Source organism: Eucalyptus grandis, chromosome 2, assembly GCF_016545825.1.
Source record: "Eucalyptus grandis isolate ANBG69807.140 chromosome 2, ASM1654582v1, whole genome shotgun sequence".
Taxonomy (NCBI): domain Eukaryota; kingdom Viridiplantae; phylum Streptophyta; class Magnoliopsida; order Myrtales; family Myrtaceae; genus Eucalyptus; species Eucalyptus grandis.
In genome coordinates, this window is record NC_052613.1 from 36,148,383 (window position 1) to 36,169,600 (window position 21,218).

Here is a 21,218-nt window from a genome sequence, read left to right on the forward strand (position 1 = left end):
TATCTACCTCTTGGATGTGAAACCAGATGAATCGCAATGTCTAATCTCAATTCAAGACGAAGCGAACTTATGGCACAAAAAGCTTGGGCACATCAATATGAAACAGATAGCCAAAATTTCAGCAAGGAAGCTTGTTCGTGGTCTACCCAATCTATCATACCAAAAGTCTGATCTATGTACACCATGCATATTGGGAAAGCAAGTAAGAAATTCCTTTAAACCAATAAATCAAATTTCCACTAACCGTGTACTGCAGCTTCTGCTTATGGATCTCTTTGGACCAACTAGAACTCAAAGCATTGGAGGTAAGAAATATTGCCTAGTAATTGTGGATGACTACTCATGATTTACTTGGGTATATTTCCCTGGCAAGTAAGTCTAAACCTTCTCTTACTTTGAAAAGTTTGCTAAAAAGGTTCAAAATGAAAAAGGGTATGATATTTCAAGTATTAGAACAGACCATGGAGGTGAATTTGAAAATCAAGATTTTACAAAATTTTGTGATGAATCTGGTTTTCAGCATATGTTCTCCTCTCCATATACTCCAGAGCAAAACGGAGTTATGGAAAGAAAGAATAGGTTGCTTCAAGAAATGGCTAGAACTCTTTTAATTGAAAGTAACATCTTTTCACGATTTTGGGCTGAAACAGTTCCTACAGCATGTTATATCATTAATAGAGTTTTTCTAAGGCCTATTCTGGAAAAAACCCCTTATGAGTTATTCAAAGAAAAGAAGCCTATTGTTTCATATTTTCATGTGTTTGGATGCAAATGCTTTATATTGAAAAATGCAAATGATCGAGTTGGCAAGTTTGAAGAAAAATCAGACGAAGGCATCTTCCTTAGATATTCTATTTCAAGCAAAGCCTATAGAGTCTACAACAAGAAGACTCAATCCGTGGAGGAATCAATGAATGTCAAATTCCAAGATTCTATGCAAAATGAATCTATTTAGACTCATATTGAAGAATCTGAACCTGCTCCAGACTCTACAAAGTCTAAATCTCAAAAAGTAGCTTAGACTTTGAAAGACTTGAGATTTAGACTTTGAAAGACCAGCAACAAGTGATTATTGAAGATTCAAATGAAGGAAGTGATCATCAACCTGACAAATCAACCAGTAACTAGAAGCATAAGTCCAGTCATCCCAAAGATCTCATTATTGGCAACATTAATGAAGGAATTCGCACAAGATCTAAAATGCTCGAAGAGTCTAGTGCTGTGACTCTTATTTCGGAAATAGAACCCAAAATCATAGAGGAAGCTTTATCTTATGAAAGCTGGATTGAAGCTATGCAAGAAGAACTCAGGCAATTCAGCATTAATGATGTCTGGGAGTTGACTCCTAAACCGAAAGGTAAATATATTATTTGAGCTAAATGGGTTTTTAGGAACAAGATGGACGTAAGAAACAAAGCAAGACTCGTGGCCAAGGGATATACGGAAGAAGAAGGGATAGACTATGACGAGACTTACGCACCAGTAGTAAGGTTAGAAGCAATTCAATTATTACTTGCTTTTGCTTGTTATAAGAATTTTAGGTTATTCCAAATGGACATCAAAAGTGCTTTCCTAAATGGATTTATCCATGAGGAAGTCTATGTGGAACAACCACCTAGGTTTGAAGACCCAAGGAAACCAGACTTAGTATTCAGACTGAAAAATGCCTTATATGGTTTAAAGCAAGCACCTCGAGCTTGGTACGATAGGCTAAGTAAGTTTTTAATTCAAAACGGCTTTGTTAAAGGTAAAGTAGACACTACTCTATTTATTAAAAGAGAAAGCAAAAGTTTTCTGCTTGTTCAAATATATGTAGATGATATTATTTTTGGATCCTCTAATGAAAGTTTGTGCAAGAAATTCTCTAAGTCTATGCAGGATGAATTTGAAATGAGCATGATGGGTGAACTAACCTTCTTTCTTGGACTTCAAGTGAAACAATTGAAGGAATGGACTTTTATTCATCAAGAAAAATATGCTAATGATCTTGTCAAAAAGTTTGGACTGAAAAATTGCAAAAAAACTGACATACCAATGTCAAGTTCTTTGAAGATAGACAAAGATGAAGGATGAAAGAAAGTTGACCAGAAGTTATACAGGAGTATCATTGGTTCACTTATTTATCTTACTACTTCTAGACCTGATATTTTGTTTAGTGTTTGCATTTGTGCTAGATTTCAAGCAGATCCTAAAGAATCTCATCTAAGTGCCGCAAAGCGTATTATCAAATACATTACATCAACTTCGAGTCTTGGTCTTTGGTATCCTAAAAAGGGAGACTTTACTCTTCTTGGATACTTAGACGCAGATCTAGCTGGTTGCAGAGTTGATAGAAAGAGCACCTCGGGTACCTGTCAACTACTTGGAAGCAGGACAGTGTCTTGGTTTTCAAGGAAGCAAAATACAGTAGCTCTTTCTACAGTAGAAACATAGTATGTAGCTCTTGGAAGTTGTTGTTCACAAATTCTATGGATAAAACAACAGCTAAGAGACTTTGGAATTGAAGATTCATGCACGGAGATTAACGCTGACAACACCGGCGCAATCAATCTCACCAAAATCCAATTCTTCACTCAAGAGCAAAACATATAGAGATTCGACATCACTTCATTAGAGATCAGTTCAAAATGGAAAAGTTTCGATTCAGTTTGTTGACTCAAAGAACCAACTGGCGGATATATTTACAAAGCCTTTGGAGAAAAATCAATTTGAAATCATCCGTTCCAGACTCAACATCTTGAGGTTTGAAGAAGTTAAAATCTAGAGACTCTCAGACTCAGACAAACAAGATTTTTGGCTGTAAGTTATTCTCTCTCATATTAAATCTCGGAAAGGTACGATCATCTATCTATAATTGATTTTTGCTACTTTCAATTTCCGTGATAAGTGCAATATTTCTTTTTCAAAAATGAGTTAATTTTTTAAAAATGGCAGTTATCTATTTATTTTTTTAAAAGGCAGTTATTTTTAAAGGGCATCTTTTTACTTTCCATTACAACGTTTTGTATGCCTCTCTTCGACTGACCTATATACTGTCTGTTCCTCTTCGTTTTACTCCAAAAACCCTAAAAAGTATCGATCTTCCACTCCTATCTTCTTCTCTTGTTTAATCTTCGAAAAGTTGTCATCTTTCTTGGGAAAGTCAAGTTTGGAATCTTTCAAAGACTGTGAAAGATGTCGTCTTAAAGGAAGTCTTCGAGGATCGCAAACAGGGGACCGCAAATGCGTGAGGGGCCTACGCACTTTGATCTCACCGAGGAAGAAGAGTCTCCCGCAGCCAGCGAGCCCACAACATTCTCAGCAGCGTCCATCCTCTCCATCTAGACAACAGGATGTTGCTCATCGAGAAAATGAAGAAATCATCGAAGGCGCAAAACCTATAAGAATTCATAAGCCCTCTTTTACTTATAAGCTTTATAGTGCTCTGAAGAGGAGCGGTACTCCATTAAACTACATCGATGAGTTTTTTAAGGACAAAGGGTAGGGTAATGAGAACATCTTCTTACGAAATATGGAACGTTTGGGAATTGCCCCTGCGAGGTCAGCAGAAGAAACCCTTGCTAATATCCCAAGTGATCCGCGTGTTAGAGGGCTGAATCAGCCAGATGGGAATGATGATGACAAGCTGTACAGTCAGTTTCAACCGAGAATGGGTGTTGTGGCAAAAATTCGGGGAAAAAGGACCGACTTGTTTCGATCGGAGGAACAAAAGCATCTATACTCTAAGTTGTTGAAGCGTGGGGTAATAAACCCTAGAAGTGTAGATTTTGATTTCCTTGACTCTGTGAACGTCAATTTGAGGGAAAAATTCAGTCTTCTTCAACTTGAGCAGTTTTGTTCTGACTCTACAGAAGCCTATGCTGAACTCACTGCATACTTCTATTCGAATCTCAGTTTCCTGGATGCGAATAGATTCTCTTTTAGTGTCCGAGATCAGGATTATATGGTGGATGTAGATATGTTGACTGATGTGATTGGGGTTGAGAGAGGGAGATATCAACCTATCAATGTGTCTATTGCTCGTGCTACATTGGAACTTGTTAAGGATAGAAGGACAGAGGGAAGGATTTCCTACTCAAGGATGCGTGCGTTCAACATTCTGCTTCACAAGATTGTGATTAATTGCCTTAGACCAAAGTCTACTTCAAAAACTGATGTTTCAAACTCAAAGGCAAAGCTGATGTATGCCATCAATGCTGGGAAAAATTTTTCTCTTCCTCACACTATTATGTTCCACATGTATAGAGCAGTGGTGAAGGACAATGGTCAACTTCCTTATCCAGCTCTTGTGACAAAGTTATTCAGACATTTGAATGTTCAGTTTCCACGAATTCTCTATGTTCGATCTTGTGATCACATGGTGGTAGGACTGAAAATGGTGTCTAAAATGCGTTTGAAGGAACTCAACAAGGCGTTGGAGAAATTCAAGGAGAAAACCCCTGTCAAAACTCATCAAGTCTCTTCGGCAGCAAAAAGAAAAAGGAAGGAGCCCATGGTTGCTCCATCCAAGAAAAGAATAGCTCTCATCGTTGAGGATTAAGATGATGAGGAAGACATCACCATTTCTGCTATGGCATTGAGGAACCTGAGTCGTTCTGTTCCAAAATCAATGGAACAACAAGAGAAAGACACAGAACAAAGGACTGGAGAAAGAGAAGATTTGGAAGCAAAAGAGAAAGAAGAAGAGGAGAAAGAAACAGAGGAGAGAGAAGCAGAAGAAAGAGATGTTGAGGAGGAAAGAATTGAAGAAGAAGAAGAAGAAGAAGAGGAGAAAGGAGATCAAGAGGAAGGAGAGCATGAGGAATTCTCTTCTCCACCAAGGCATGGAAACAGGGGGAGACCGTGAGAAAATAGAAATGTCATCATATCCTGCTACCAGTGAAGGAGTCAGTCGCTCTCCAGCGGATCTAGAGGACATCTATGCCTCTCAATTTCCTAAGGAAGGACATGATGTTTCATCGCCCAATCTGCATGACTATGCTGATTTGCCATCGTCTGCCTTTACTCCATCTGATCGTGCAAAAGCCGCACGGGACCGATAATTCGGGATTTTCGCATAATTCTTGATGTTCTCTTGGAAATGCGGGGTCAGATATATGCTCTGGGATGCGAAATTCAAAATTTGCATACTACAGGTCAAGCTTCTTCAGTTTCTTTGAATGATCAGATCCAAGCCCTTGCTCTTCAAATTCAAGCAAATGCTAAGGGTGAAGATGTAGCTCAACTGAAGGAAGAATTGAAAAAGCTGGAAGGCATTGTCCAGTCAATGAGAGATTTCCAGCTTGTTCGTGTTCCCAAGCAATTTTGATTCTATTCTCTTTCCATCTCAACCTTTTTAATGATGACAAAAAGGGGGAGAGATGCAAGATTTGAAACTTTGAACTTGAACTTTTGATGTTTGTTTTGATGTTTGACTTGACTTTTGTGTCTAGATGTGGACTGAATTTGGGATTTGGGTTTAATTGCTTATATTAAGTACTATTGATATCTTATGAATGTCTTTACTCACATGCAAGACTAACCTATTTTCCGTGGTTGCAGATTCTAGTGTTATCATTAAGCCATTTATCTTTATGAGATATCCATATTTGCTTGAGTAATGTTTTACAGGTCAAAGTTATCCAAATCTGTAGGAAAGTTTTATCACCATAAAAAAGGGGGAGATTGTTAGAGAAATCTTCATGAAGTGTTTTGAAGCTGACAAAACGTTTCCATCAGTCTAGTCCGAAGATTTGCGACTCTACTATTTAAAGTCCGAAGACCTCCGGACTCCGCGACTCAAGACTCAAAGTCTATTCTCATTGATAGTTTCTAGTTTGTCGAAGAAGGTCTATCCAAGACTGGATGTTTCGTTAAGGATTTGACCTTATCGACTGACGAAGATCTCTTGGCTGGATATGACATGACGAAATCTTTTATTCGAATCAAAATTGATTAAGGATCCAATGATTAGAAAAGTATACTTGGAAGGTTCTACTTATGGAAATCGAGATCCTGATTGTATGGGCGAGCAGGATTGATGGGCTATCGACATGTTCCTTAAATAGCTCGAATGATCTTCCTAATTGATTCTCGTCCAACAGAAAGTTGGAAGAATTCCTTTGATAAGTGCCAACGGGGATGATGGCATAAAAGAGTATATAAGGAAGACGTTCCAGTTGTTCGAGTGTGTGCACGATAGAAGAATTCCAAAGTCTAAAGCTCCTTGTTCTTAGTCAATTCATTTGCTGAGCGAAATCTTGTACGCAAAAGAGAGTCTATATTCGTGAGAAATTTTGAGGAAGTGTGGAATAGTATCTACACTGTGGAATCAAGGGAGAACATTGCTGTAATATCTCTTTTGTTCATAATGAAATCCAGTCGGTGGGCTGTCAGTACGGAAGAGTGGACGTGGGCTTGAAATAAGCCGAATCACTATAAACCTTGTGTTCAATTTTCTCTTTCCTACTCTCTGATTTACTTTGATCATAATTCGTTTTGTTAACCAAAGGAGAACTTCCTTTCTATTGTCTGCTTAGTATTGCTCTCTTATCTCGAGAAATTATTTTTTCACCTATTCACCCCCCTCTAGGTGTTTATACTAGCTATCTCAATCCGGTGGCACGTGTGTGGCATCAATGTCGTGGCCCCGGAATGGAAGCTTTTTTTTTATGCTAATTGTACACATAATAGAAATTGTAGCTAAAAGAGTATATATTCCATATGTAGCTTTGACATTCAATTTCTATAATAAAACAAGTATACAGGATAAAATTATAAAATATTAACGAACGAAATAATTTAAACAAACCTCTCTACCCTACAAAAAAACATCTCCATGCACCATTGGAGAGGAAGAACAGGTTGTCTTGTTCATCCATTTTGTCTCTTTATGCAAATCATCTCTACTTCCTCAATTCTTATTATAGCTTGATGGGCAAAAATTTATTTATATGGCATGACGAAAAGCAAAACAGGTTTGAGCGCCAAAAGGGGATGAAGGAGGGAGAGCCTCGAAGAGCAATCAATGGAGAAAGACACACCGGCATCTTTTTATTGGAATATTTCATCATCAACCGCTGAGATTTAGTACCAATAACCCAACAATTTAGAACCTTAATAAAGACCCAAACGACGTGGGAGAAAGAGGAGATGCGTATAGACTATGGAACTGTGTAGCTTAACCTTAGTTAAGGCCTTAACTAGACACCAATCTATTTCTTGGGAAGCCAAAAACTTTGGAAGCAGATTGCTCTGAATGATCGCCGATCGAAACTAAATATTAAACGAAGACTATTGCTGGTTGCCAAGACAAGTATATGTACGGAGATGATGGCCATATGTAACTTTTATGCACACTATGATACTAGGGTATGAATAGGTCTACATTAAATTTCACCTATTTGAATGGCGGGTGGGCATATTAAAGTTAGGTAGCTCCTCTCTTCTTGGGATGAAACGATAAACATATATATTTTTTACCACATGGACCAAACAAAACAAGGAAGTTTTACTATGAATACAATCATTGTTGCCCGGCAAAAAAGGGAAAAAAAGAAGAAAGAAATTGAAGCTTGAAGGTTTGCAATTTAATTAGACCATAGCCACCTGGTTTTCTTTTTCATCTAATCTAATCTGAACTGATTATATATTCTTAAGAGAGCATTTCAAGGTCAAAATGACAGAATTGAAGAAAAATTAACAATTTTTTTTTTCTTTTGGGCCATCATTTAAAAAAGATTTTGTCATCAACTGTTTTTGGACACTTGTTGAGAATTCATATATGAAAATTTTGCAGCTTTCAATGGATCGCACTCCCTCTCGTGATGCGTAAAATAGTGATCGGGACCCATATCATCAGTGTTTAATGACAATACATTTACATAAATTAAGTTTATGTAACAACTACTCCATTATTTGACAACGGGATAGGGTTCATGACCCTGCATTAATGAAATCATGATGCCATATGAGCTATTCGATGCATGATGATGGCAAATGGGTGTTTTTGGGAATTGCATGATAGGAGTGGTTAGAGAGAACCGATGAACAATAGTACAGCAGAAGTTTCAAGGTGGGGATGGATACAGGCCCACTTCTTTACCATCTGAACCTTGGTGGCTTTAATGATGCCAAGACTTTTGTCCCATTTCCGACCAACTTGCTTAGGAGAAATTAAGGCAACGGAAATGAAATAAAATCATATGAGAAGCGATAAATGCAACGGCAGCTTCTTCCGAGAAAGAAAGAGCACTCTAGTGCTTAAAAGGTCTTTTGATTCGCTCCATCATTTGATGCTGTCGTCTTGGACAGAAGAACTTCTATTCCCTCTCCGCTTTGTACACTTTGTTTCAACCTTTCTAGGCACTCCTGTTTAGTCCTCTGCTACTCACGAACCAAGCCATGCCCATCGCAGAGCTATTTCTTGGTGCCTTTCTTCAGGTATTGTTTGATAGGTTGGCCTCCCGCGAGCTGCTCAACTTTGCACGGCGCAAGGGGATCGTTACGCAGTTGGAGGAATGGGAGAAGATGCTTGCGAGTATTAAGGAGGTGCTGGATGATGCAGAGGAGAAACAACTCACCGGCCATGTCCAGGTGAATTTGTGGCTGGAAGATCCTAGGAACTTTGCCTACAACATCGAAGACTTACTTGATGAGTTCACCACAGAATCTGCTGAAAGCAAGTCCCAAGCAGAACCTAGCACTAGCAAGGCGCGTTCCCTTCTTCACAGTTGTTGCTTTGGATTGAGCCCAAGAGCATTGATGCTCGACCACAAAATGAGATCCAAGATAGAGAAGATGGATGACAGATTACAGAAGATCATAGCTCATAAAAATGGTCTGAACCTGAGTGAGAACAAGGGGAAGCGATCAGCATACCGCCGGCTGGATAAGCCGATTCCCACTACAAATTTGCCCGAGCGTTGGTTCGTTAGTAGGGAGGATGACAAAAGGGAGATCCTCAAATTGCTTACCCAGCAAGAAGACGGTAGAACATGTGTGGATCTAGAACTGATTGCCATTGTAGGGATGGGGGGTGTTGGGAAGACTGCTCTCGCTCAGCAAGTCTACAATGACGCTAGAGTCATAGAATATTTCCATGTGAAAGCATGGGCTTGCATTTCCGATGATTTTGATATGCTCGCTATTACAAAGAGTATTCTACATAAAACCAACTTCACTTTGTCATGTGAAGATAAGGACTTGGATTGGCTACAGGATAAGCTCAAGGAAAACCTTTCGGGGACGAAATTTCTTGTCGTTTTAGACGATATTTGGAACAAGAACCCTGGAAAGTGGAATAAATTCTTGAAGCCTTTTAGATCGGGAGCAAAGGGAAGCAAAATCATTGTCACGACCCGTGATTCTGGCATTGCTAAAATAACTCGTGCTAAAGAGTATCCTCTCAAAGAGTTGTCACAAGATGCTAGTATGTCTTTGTTGGCATTTCAAGCTCTTGGAGTCGGAAATTTCCATCATCATCGAGATTTTGAAGCACTAGGTTGGAAAATTGCGGAAAAATGCAAAGGGTTGCCATTAGCTGCGACGACATTGGGGGGGCTACTAAGCTCTAAAGTGAGTCCTCATGAATGGGAAGCTGTATTGAACAACAAAATTTGGGACCTACCAAAAGAAAATGATGACATTCTTCCAGCTTTGAAACTTAGCTACCTTCATCTCCCTTGCAATCTAAGGAGATGTTTTGCTTACTGTGCTATATTTCCCAAGGACTGTGAAATCCAACGGGACGAGTTGATTCGCCGGTGGTCTGCAGAAGGCTTTTTGGAGGGAGAAAAACAAGAGAGCCATTGGAATGCAGGTTTGAGTTGTTTCAACGAGCTAGTATCTAGATCATTATTTCAAAAGTCGACTAACGATGAGTCACAATTTTTTATGCATGATCTTGTGAATGACTTGGCAAAACAAGTTGCAGGTGCAACTTATTTTGACTTCGGGGAGCCTAAGGTTGATCACAATAATGCATCTTTAGCTCGTTATGCCTCATTCATTCATAGCCAATACATTTTGTCAAAAAAATTCAAGATATATCATGGAATGAAGGGACTTAGGAGCTTCATATCATTAGAAACAACATCTAGAAATTACAATTGGGTCTCTGTGTCCCAAAAGGTGCTATGTGACTTGTTGTCGGCATTGAAGTACTTGAGGGTGCTTTCATTAAGTCAATACCTCATCACAGAGGTACCAGAATCCATTGGCAAACTAAGGCACCTAAGGCACCTCAATCTATCGTATACTTGTATTAAAACGCTTCCAAAGTCAATTGTTGCATTGTACAATCTAGAGGCTTTGATGTTGCGGGGGTGTCATATGACCTTTTAGAATTTCCAAAAGGTATAGAGAAACTGATCAATTTGGGATTTCTTGACATTATTGGCACTCACCTAAAAGCGATGCCGCTGTATATAGGTAATTTGGCTGGTCTTGAAATATTGTCAAAGTTTATAGTGGGAATGGGAAATGGCTCAAGGTTGAAGGAGTTAAAAAACCTAGAGAACCTTAAAGGGGAATTGCGCATCTTTGATTTGCATATGGTTCAAGAAGTCAAAGATGCTGGCGATGCCAATTTATGTGCGAAGAAGGGAATATGTCGATTGGCCATGCAGTGGAGTACGAATTTTGAAAATTTCCGAAATGAAGGGCTTGAAGAAGAGGTCCTTAACTTTCTTCGCCCTCACCAAAATCTTGAAAATCTCACAATATCCTATTATTGTGGCCTAGAATTCCCATCATGGTTAGGAAGTCCTTCTCATGATAAAATAGTGTATTTACGTTTACATGGATGTCAGAGGGTCAAAGCATTACCATTGCTCGGGCAGCTATCTTCATTGAAAGAATTGTACATCGAAGGTTTAAATGCAATATGCATGGTAGGTTCTGAATTTTATGGAAGTAAAAGTCATTTTCCATCCTTGTTAACTTTGGAATTCAAGGGCATGCCGTTGTGGGAGGATTGGTCTCATTGCATCGACACTGAAGAAGTTGGAGTTGTATTCCCTCGTCTTGAGCATCTCATCATTCAGGATTGCCCTATGCTGATCGGAAGATTGCCTAGTCAACTAAGCTCCCTTGTAAAGCTCGAAATTAACTCATGTCCGCGTATGGAAGCCTCACCATCTTTCAATAGCCTTCCATCTCTCAGTGAATTAAAATTCAAAGGTTGTAATGAGAGGGTGCTGCATAGTTTGGTAAACCTGGCATCTCTTACTGCCCAAAACATAAATGATGTTGCTGAACTCACTTGCTTAAATCATGAGTTTACAAGCTCCTTGATCAAGCTAGAGAAGTTGGAGATTGAAAAGTGTGCAAAGTTAATATATCTATGGCAAGACGGAGATGTAATTCGGAATCTCAATTGTCTGAAGAGATTAGTTGTACGTAGTTGTTCGGAGTTCATATATTTTGTGGCTGAAGAAAATGATATAAAGCTGCCTAGCAATCTTGAGACTATCGAATTAGAAAATTGCATCAAGAAGCTCCCAAGCAAGATGTACACCCTCTCCTCTCTTAAAGACTTGACGGTTAGTGGCTGTCCAAAACTCGTATCCTTCCTTGAAATAGGTATACCAACATCTCTGACATCATTAAACATCGAGGACTGTGAGATGTTGCAATCTTTACCCAGAGGATTAAGTGCTCATCTAGATGAGCCAAGCAGCAGTAGTAGCAATACTCGCATTGACATTATATCGTGTCTACAAGACTTAAGTATCATCTTATGCAATTCTTTGCTATCCTCTCCATTCAGCGAGGGTATATTTTTACCCACGACCCTCAAGAGACTTGACATTGGTTACTGCAGGGGAGTGGAGGTCGCTCACGGAGATAAATCTAGAACCTCTTCGGTCTATTCAAGAGATTAAAATTCGGGGTTTCAAGAATTTGATAAGCTTACCCCAGGGTCTACACACACTATCTCGGCTCACTTCCTTGACATTGAGTGGCTGTCCTGGTTTAGAGATGGAGTGCTTCCCTCCTCTTCCTCCCGGCATCTCGACTTTTTGGCTTCAGGATTGTCCTAAGATAAAATCATTATCTAATCAGTTACATCGACTCACGAGTCTCCAACGTCTGGATATTAGTGAGTGTGAGAGTATAACGCGCTTCCCTGACGGAGGATTGCCGCCCCAGCTAAAGGGACTTCAAGTGACTAAATGCAAGAATATGAAGCAGCCGGTGAGGGAGTGGCTCACCCCTCTCACCTCCCTTGAATGGCTGGACATCGACAGCAGCGTGGGAGGAGTGGGAGAGGAGGAGGATCTTGTGCTTCCGCTCCCTTCCTCTCTGACCTCTCTCTATATCTCTAATATGGAGAAAATGGAAAGACTGTCTAGCAGTCTCCCTCCCTCTCTCCAGTACTTGTCCATCCGGCATTGCCCGAAGCTGAGGGAGTTGCCCCAGGATGGCCTCCCTCTCTCCCTTGAATATCTCTGGACCTTCAATTGCTCGATTTTGGTGGAGCGATGCAGGAAAGGGATTGGCCGCTATTGGCCCCTCATCCGTGAAATCCCAAATGTCACATTGGGTGATGCCTACTACAATTCAATTACTTGAAAACAGGTATTGATCTTTCATCATATGTGTCCTTCCCCCGTGGTTGTGTGCACCTCCATCGCCACCGCTGCTTAGGCTTTCCCCTCCGTCGTCGTCCTCATCTCCATCTCCATCTCACGAATAAATTTCAATTAAAATAGGTATTGATCTTTCCGATTACTACTCTTCAATACTCGTAGTCACTTGTCTTTCTCAGATTTGGCATCACTTTTTCTCTGATTCTTTCATTCTCGGTGTGCTCCGCCTCATTCTCCAAGATTCTTTCAATCTTGATCGCCCTTCAGATTACATTGTAATTCCCATCGGTGAAGTTCCCCGGTACTAACACTAGGAGGAGAAGATGCTGCTGAAGTGGGAACCCCTGATGTGAGATTGCTCCTCATTGTAGAGACGAAGAGGGGAGATGCCACTGCAATCTCTGCTGTTCTTAACATCTTGACTTTTTTGTGGGAACTCTTTCCCGTGATCAGAGTTGGTTCTCGGATTACTCACAAGGGATGGAGGTATGTATATCTGTTCTCTTTCCCTGTTCATTGAGTGTCTATTTTCCTCCTGATGTTTCAATCCGCTAGACGAATCTATAGTCTGGACATAATTTATATGATAAATAGATACCAAGGACAAGTTTGAAAATGTTTGAAACTTGCTTCACATCGAGGTTCAGAACTTCGGATGGATAGAGAAAATTTATGTCATCTTAATGGCAGTTTAGGTGCTTTAAATCCTCTTTCCTGTTTTAGGCTGGAGACTCAGTTTGAACACAAATACTATGATAAATAGATAGCAAGGAGAATGATTCATGACTCTTCTCTTCCTCTGCAGGCCAAAGGATCTGCTGTAATTCGTAACTCTCATTGGAAGTGGCCAGCTGCTAGGTCTGACGAGTTGGTTTCCACTTAAGCTGCAATTTGTGGTGTGACTTTTCCTATTTCCTCAGCTGCAGAAAGAGTCATCTGCACAGCTTCTTCAAATGGTTGCCTTTTCGTTGCTCAAGAAATTGTCAGAAACAAGAGTGCTCCCCTAATGTGCCCAGTTTGGCCTTATTTCTTGGTTGGTAATACATGATAAACTTCCACTTTTCAGAGGATTAACAGTTGGTCTGTTGGGAATACTAGATTTCTTTGCTGGTTCTGTAATCTGAGCACTATATCTTCGTGTCATCTCTTTTTTAAGTGTAGTTTCTCTAATCAACTGTGGAGCAAGGTAGTGCAGCTTTGTTCTGTCAAACTAAATCATTGACTCTCACTGTCATCTTATTCTCTTGAAGTTTAATGTAATCAAAATTATCAGGTTCTTTTTTAAGCATAATTTTGAGAGTTGTCTTAGTCTTTAAAACAAGATTGGCACTTATAAGCATCGTAGGTTATGTCTTGCTTGGAACAGAACTTTGCGAAAACTATCCCACTAGTAAGATAGTTTTTTTTTTTTTTGGCATTCATGGTAACTTCACTTCGCTATGTTCGTAGGAAATATCACCTCCAAATTGGGCTTTGCTAGCATGTCTTTGGACTACTACCAAAGTAATGCCATGTTATGAGTTACAAATTCTTGAAGAAGTGGATCTTACAACAATTTACAATTATTTTTTATTTTTTTATTTTATTATTTTTATTATTATTTTTTGTGGTAAAAAACAGTCTGTTAATCTCATAGTAGATTAAGAACAGTCACTTAATCATTTCTCCTCCAAATTTGAACTATTTCTTGGAGTTATTCGCCATGATACCAGCATTCCAATAAAGAATTTGTTTGGGATGGTTGGTGGAATTTGTGCTTGGGCTTACTTTTAAAAAGCAAGTTTGCCAATGAAGACCTCTTCCAAGAAGCAGCTCTACGTCTTTGACAAGAAAATCCAACTTATGAAGCCTTTTCTCTTTTGCCTATTTATTCAGGACCATGAAGGGAAAGTTCTTGACTGTTTTGAGCGATGCGGATATTTACATGTTTTCGACTTTTAAAGCCTGGAGGTGCTGTGGCTGTCAATGTATGGGAACCTTCATCTGTTCCTTTTAATCAGTGATTAAATTTCCTGAAGACGTGTCTGCATATGTTTGGCATCTTGTTTCATACTCATCATAGTCAAAGGACTGGGCAGAGCAAAACAAGGTCTTTTAAATCACTATCATTCTCTACATACTATTTTGGATCCCATATAGAAGATGGTCGTTGTTGAGGGAGTCTTATACACATTCTATGGACTTTTTTGAACTTAGAGTATATATGCAGAGTAATAGATGTTAATCAATTACGGCTACGTGACTTGGAATCTTCCAGTCTTATGATTATTCAAAACATATGCAGATTGTCATTAATTGATAGAATTAGTACTTCCTATGCATGCTACATGAAAAAGTTCTCACTTTGCCTTGAGCCCTCTTTCACTTTTGATAATTATAAAATCCCTGCCAATGGATGGGCGAAGTCTCTAGCTTCAAATTATATGATTGAGCACTGTGATTTAACTGCTTATGGTTCGAGCAATTGATTGTCTTATGCATCATTGTACTTCTAGGATATGTTATTCCTTCCCCCTTTGATGAAGACTTGGGACAGATGTTCAGATTTCATGGCTAGGTTTCTTTTTGCATTTGCAGGTTACTGTATTCAAGCAATTTGCAAGTAAATTATCATCTCTGAGTGAAAAGCTGATTGGGATCACAGCAGACTACTTCTGGTGAGGCGAATGTTATTTAAGTTCGCTTTGTCTTGGATATATATCCATGACATGTCCAAGACTTATAACCGCTCCATTTCAGCTATGTGAAGGATGGACTTGTTTATGGCAGCTCTTGGGAATAGATTTACAATCACACCTTGGTAGAAATGATGTTACTCTTATGTGTGGTTGCATTAAAACTTTCATAGTTATAAAATTCGGACCTAAAAGTAAAACTTGTACGGAGACAATTCCCTAATTGCAATCTTAAATTATGTGTACTTAATAAGTGTGTCTTAATTTTTTGCAGATAGCTTTTGGGCGTAACTTAGGGGTGTAAAAAATACCTCTTTCATCGTCTCCTTCCCCATGTGGTCTACACCTCAATCACCTACCTATGCTTTGCCTCTCCACTCTGTTGTCCTCACCTGCATCACCGTCTCCATCTCATGAAGATTTCATTAAAATCAAGGTATTGATCTTGCCATTTACTACTCCTCTACTCTTCTACTCATAGTCACACTTCCCTTCTCAGATTCTGCATCAGTTCCCCTATCCATTGGACTGCTTCCCATGATATCTTAGATCCAGCAAAAATGACATAAAAATGTGGGGTCTTATTAACAGACTGTTGCATTTGAATTTGGAATTCTCAGCTTATTTTTGCATTCTAGCAGTTCTCTTACTCATGAACCGATTCTTTTGTCATCACTGTGCTCTCTCTCATTCATCAATTCTCTAAATCTTGCTTCCCTTTCAGATTACATTGGAATTCCATGGGTGAAGTTTGTTGGTATGACCCAGTGACCTATAGAAAGGTCTATATACCCTTTCCTTCACCATTGCCTCACCGGTATTTAGCCTAGGAGAAGATGCTGAAGGGGGACCTTAGACGTGAGATTGCTCCTTGTTGTAGAGAAGAAGGGACATGCTATTGCAGGCTCTGTTCTTAAGATCTGGACTTTTCCATGATTAGTTGGTTCTCAAATTACTCACAGGGATAGGTATGTATATATGTTATCTTTCCCTGTTCAGTAAGTGTCTGTTTTATCCTGATGTTCAATCCACTGGATGAATCTAAAGTCTGGACATAATTAATAGCAAAGACAAGTTTGAAAATGTTTGAAAGTTGCATCTCCTTGAAAAAGTGTAGCTCAGAACTTCAGATGGATAAAACAAGTTCTTGTGATGTTAATGGCAGTTAGATGCTTTAAATCCTCTTTCCTGTTTTAGTCTGGAACCTCCATTTGAACACATTTACTAAGTCGTGGAATTTACCTGACCAATTTCCCTTATTTCTCTGATTCTGACATGCAAAAATTACTTTTGCAGCATTTACCAGAAGTGGAATGAACTCGGTATTAACTTTCTGTCTGCATTTACCGATACAAAGTACTTATTCCCACACTCACAATCTTCTCATTTCTGAGCATACTGTGATACCCATTGAAATCTATGGGGGAAATGGATTTATTGCCTTCAACCCTTCCATTCCAGCAATGAAGGCATTTTGTGGACTGGATAGCACTCAATGAAATCTTTGCCCTTTGTTCATTTTGATGACTATTCATATTCTGCTTCATGGAATCAAAAGTGCATAGCCCTGGACTCTGGAGTTGCTGGCTGGCAAAGTCAGGGTGAGTAGATTTGTTTCTGCTATTTCTTGACTGGCTGTTTGGGAGGCGGGTAATTATCATGGGTATAATAAGAATCTGGGAAGAATCTCTTCTAAAGTATTAGCAAATTGTCCACATTCTACTTGTTTTGTTACAGTTCCAACAAATTGTCCGCATTCTACTTGTTCATTTCTAGCATTGTATTAAAGCACATGTTGGTGGTTCAAAATTCCCCGTATGTTATGTTGTTAGTTATCATTCCCCCAGTTATTCCATTGATGCTTTTACATCCACATTATGTTGTGCTTGTGTAAGGGATTGATTCTACACGAGGGGAGTGTTAAGTTATCTATCATATATACGTTATTTGGCATAAAATCAAACATATTCCAAAACGATTTTAAGCTTGGACAGTTAAAAGCCGCATATATGCTGACGAACTTCAGCTTATTAAATCTGTTATTCATGATGTGGTTAACCATTAGTGTCGATTCTTTTTGTTGCCCAAGAAAGTTTCTGATATGGTTGAGCAGAAGTGTAGAGCTTTCCTTTGGAAGGGAGAGATCCTGATGCTTAAGAGGGAACAAAAGTTAGATGGGACACTGTCTGTCCTCCTTAGTAGTTTGGGAGGCCTTGGCATTCAAAGACTGGATATAGGAAATCTTGCTTATATTTTGAAGTGCCTGTGCAGTATTTTGTTGAGATGCGGGTCTCTGTATTTTGCCTGGCTGTATAGGCATCATCTTGACTGTAAACCAGATGCTTCTCATTATGCCTGGAAGAAGTTATTAACGGTCGGGGAAAATTTTGGAATGCCATATTAGATATATATTGGTTAATAAAGATAGTATTTCTCTTTGGTATGATTTGTGGCATCATTCTGGGATCTTGCTGGAATCATTTCTCAAGGAGAATAACTTATGACTCTTCTCTTCCTATGCAGGCCAAAAGTATCTGCTGTATTTGGTAACTCTCATTTGGAAGTGGCCCACTGCTAGGTCTAAAGAGTTGGTTATTGTCCAAGGTGCAGTTTGTAGTGTGATATTTCCTAATTCCTCAGCTGCGGGCAAATTTGGATGCCCGGCTTCCTCAAATGGTTGCCTTAACTCTTTTGTTGCTTGGGAGATTATTCGAAACAAGGGTGCTAATGTTGACTGGCACAAACCTGTGTGGTTCTCCCCTAGTGTTGCAAGATTTGGCTTTATATCTTGGTCAGTAATACGTGACAAACTCCATACGAGAGGATTAACAGTTGGTCTGTTGGGAGTACTAGATTTCTCTGCTTGTTCTGTAATCTAAGCATCGAATCTTGCTGTCATCTATTTCTTGAGTGTAGTTTTTCTAATGGACTACGGAGCAAGGTACTGCTGCTTTGTTCTGTCAAACTAATTACTGATACTCACTGTCATCTAATTCTTGATGTTTGATGACATCAAAATTATCAAGTTATGTTAGGAATAGTTTTGAGAGTTGTCTTGGTCTCAAAATAAGATTGGCACTGATGAGCATCGTAGGTTGTGTGTTGCTTGGAATCTAACTTTGTGAAAACTATCCAGCTAAGAGTACGGTTTGCTTGAGGTTGTGCTGATTGTTGCTCTTTGGTGTGTAGAGTTGCGTGTTTTGCTCTATGTCATCTCTCAGCTTGTGATGGCAGACAAATGTCAACTTCAATCTATTGTTTAGGGTCCAATTCTTTCGGAGGTCCGATTTCTATATTAGTGGCCTTCACATTTCTTCAAATAGTTTTTGAGGAAGAACCCCAATCAATGAAAGGGAGTTGCTATAAGAGTAGGAAAGTAAATACTTATTTAACTACAAGATTCAAAGTGGGATTTTACCTCATTCTACTCCTTTCTTTTTCTTGGTTAATGGAAATTTCATTTAGTTACATCCGCATGAAATTCAGCCTCCGAAATTCGGCTTTCTTCTTGCAGTTATCGTCATTTCGTCCTCATGGAATCGTTGAGGGAGTTTGTGCTTGTGCTTACTTGTTTAAAAAGCAAGTTTGCCAATGAAGACCTGTTCGAAGGAGCAGCCCTACTACGTCTTGGACAAGAAAATCCAACTTACGAAGCAATTTTGCCCCCTTCAAAGTTCAAACTCGTGTCCTTTAAACTATGTTGAACACAATAAATACAATTTTGAAAAGGAGATAACTTGAGAAACTTGCCATATTTTAATATGATTTTAACATGGTGAATTGGTATTCTTACAGCATCGAATTGGGAAGACACGTGCTTACTTGCGCTCATTGTATTCACGAGATCCGGATAATAAGTTCTTATGGTAGCGCTATTACTTAGATAAATCCTAATGATAAATGCAGCAGATTGTTTCTGAAAGTGATTTATTTGGGTCTGTTTGGTTTTTCTTCTATTGCAAAATCTTTGTATGATTAGGTATTATTGCGAGAAATGAAAGCAGAATAGAAAGTATGAGAAAATTTTGTATATAGTTCAATTGAAGGTTGCATATGTATAAAGATATTCTATCTCACTCAATGTCTCTATTGGTGTCTCAGTAACTCTAAAGTGCTAATATATTTGGTCACGAATTCCACAATTATCCATATTCACATGAATTAGTGATTAAGATGAGCGAGATGCTAATTATCAAATTACGGGGACACAAACAGGGGTAATGGATCTCGTTCCCCTAGTAAGGACACAATAAAAACCCTAGAAAACCCACTTATAGAAAACTCTGTAAACCCCGCTCGAGTCTAATACGTTAAAATGGAAATGTTGACCAGTTCGTTGAATATAAAAAGGGGAAAGTAGTCTTCTAATTCTGCCCTTTGCCTACTCTCACCTTCAAGCTCATTTTAATGTAATTATCTTAAAACTATCAATTTTTATGCACTTGACAATCCTTGACACGAAAAAACACATGGTAATAACCAAAAAAAAAAAAGAAAAGAAAATGACAAAAAACCAATCTGTGTGTGTTGACTTTCAATTTCCTACATATTCCGATCTATTTGAAAATTGCTATAATTTATTTACCCATATATTTACGCATACATAAAAGCTATGTTTGGAGGAAACTGCCATATTCTACTAAATAGATATCTGTGTTATCTATATCTAAGTCTTGAAAAAAAATAGATAAGATTTGCACCTATCGAATCTAAAAAATCTTGTTTTAGAGATAAAGAAGCCATTGCAATTGCTGGAAATACTAAGCCCACTAAAGGCACAAAGAAAGAGGGTAAGTTGTTAAAAATTATCATAGAATGGGTACCTCGATTTAATATTTGTACCTGTTATTGTTAGAAAGATACCTTAGAATAATTATAATTCGTATATAATTATATTGAGTATATATACACACTTATTAATCTTGCGTTTGTCCGATGTGCATCCGCTATAATATTGATATGATATAAAATACTTTGATCTTCAAACAAAATTAATAAAGTTGGGTCATATTCATTGCCGATAAAAATTGATCACATCACTTTAACAAATTGGTAAACGAGTGATAGATATCCTAGCATTATCCTCCATTATCCCACTCTATTTTTTATGGGTTTCTTGTGCCAAATAACTTACAGATTTCTAGTTTCATCTCTTTAATACTTGCTGTCGTTCTCAGAAGATTTAGAGATGTTGACATTCTTACACCTGACTACTCGATAGAAACTCTCTTGTTGAGGATTATTCATCATCAGAAAAATGTGACGCGTGTGTATCTAAACTACAATGCTTGTGGTCTCGTTAATGAAACATTAGACTATTCACATATCTGTCACAATTTTTTTCTTCTTTCTTTTTTGGCAAAAAAGACTTGACACCATGGAAGAAATGGCCATTAAGTCAAAGATTTGAAGTGTGCAATGCACGCAGCTAATTAGGAAGTTCTTCAGAAGCTATCATGTGTCTTGAAAAGCCAGATTTTTAGAAGCCTCTCCTAAGAAGAAAAATCGAATGCCAGACATCAACAGTTCACATGATTTTAGTTAGACCATGTAAAGTATTGATGTTTTTAGTATCTCTGGACCTAAGTTCTAGAATACTTTTGAAATAAAGAATGCAAAGTAAAATTTTTTAAACAAGAGGATGGAAAGTGTAATTATAGGGAACTTAAAACACAAAAAATTTATCATTTACCCCTAACATATTTTACCATAGTTCTCACCACTCTAAGAAACCGTAAGGTTATTTGCTGACATGAATGATATTTTTCTCTTGACAACAAGAAAACTACTTTCTCTAGGTAAAATCTAAATTTTATGAAGTACTCTATTGTTCTTATGAGTTAGGTAATGGTCTGATTAAAAGAAGCTTGGTTGAATTACCTAATTAATCATAGAATTATTTGCATCCCATGGTACGGAAAATTTGAATTACACGGACGTGCAAAATTTCCTATATATCAATTATTTAATC

General features: G+C 38.4%; 2 protein-coding genes across 5 annotated transcripts in view; both read left to right on the forward strand.

Annotated features, from left to right (window-relative positions):
• The window catches only part of LOC120286322 (putative disease resistance RPP13-like protein 1), an 85,885-nt gene that overhangs the window by 28,392 nt on the left and 36,275 nt on the right, over positions 1–21,218 (forward strand). The window lies entirely within an intron of this gene.
• LOC120290687 (putative disease resistance RPP13-like protein 1) lies at positions 8,383–12,555 on the forward strand. Its single transcript, XM_039307050.1, has 4 exons — positions 8,383–9,799; positions 10,411–10,655; positions 10,791–11,601; positions 11,804–12,555. The coding sequence occupies exons 1-4, from the start codon at positions 8,383–8,385 to the stop codon at positions 12,553–12,555; spliced, it is 3,225 nt and encodes a 1,074-aa protein (XP_039162984.1).

Coding starts and splice junctions, on each gene's coding strand:
- LOC120290687 (XM_039307050.1), top strand. CDS start 8,383: ATGCCCATCGCAGAGCTATTTCTTGGTGCCTTTCTTCAGGTATTGTTT. Junction 9,800..10,410: donor AGAGAGCCATTGGAATGCAG/GTTTGAGTTGTT, acceptor CGCTGTATATAG/GTAATTTGGCTGGTCTTGAA. Junction 11,602..11,803: donor ATCATTAAACATCGAGGACT/GTGAGATGTTGC, acceptor TGGTTACTGCAG/GGGAGTGGAGGTCGCTCACG.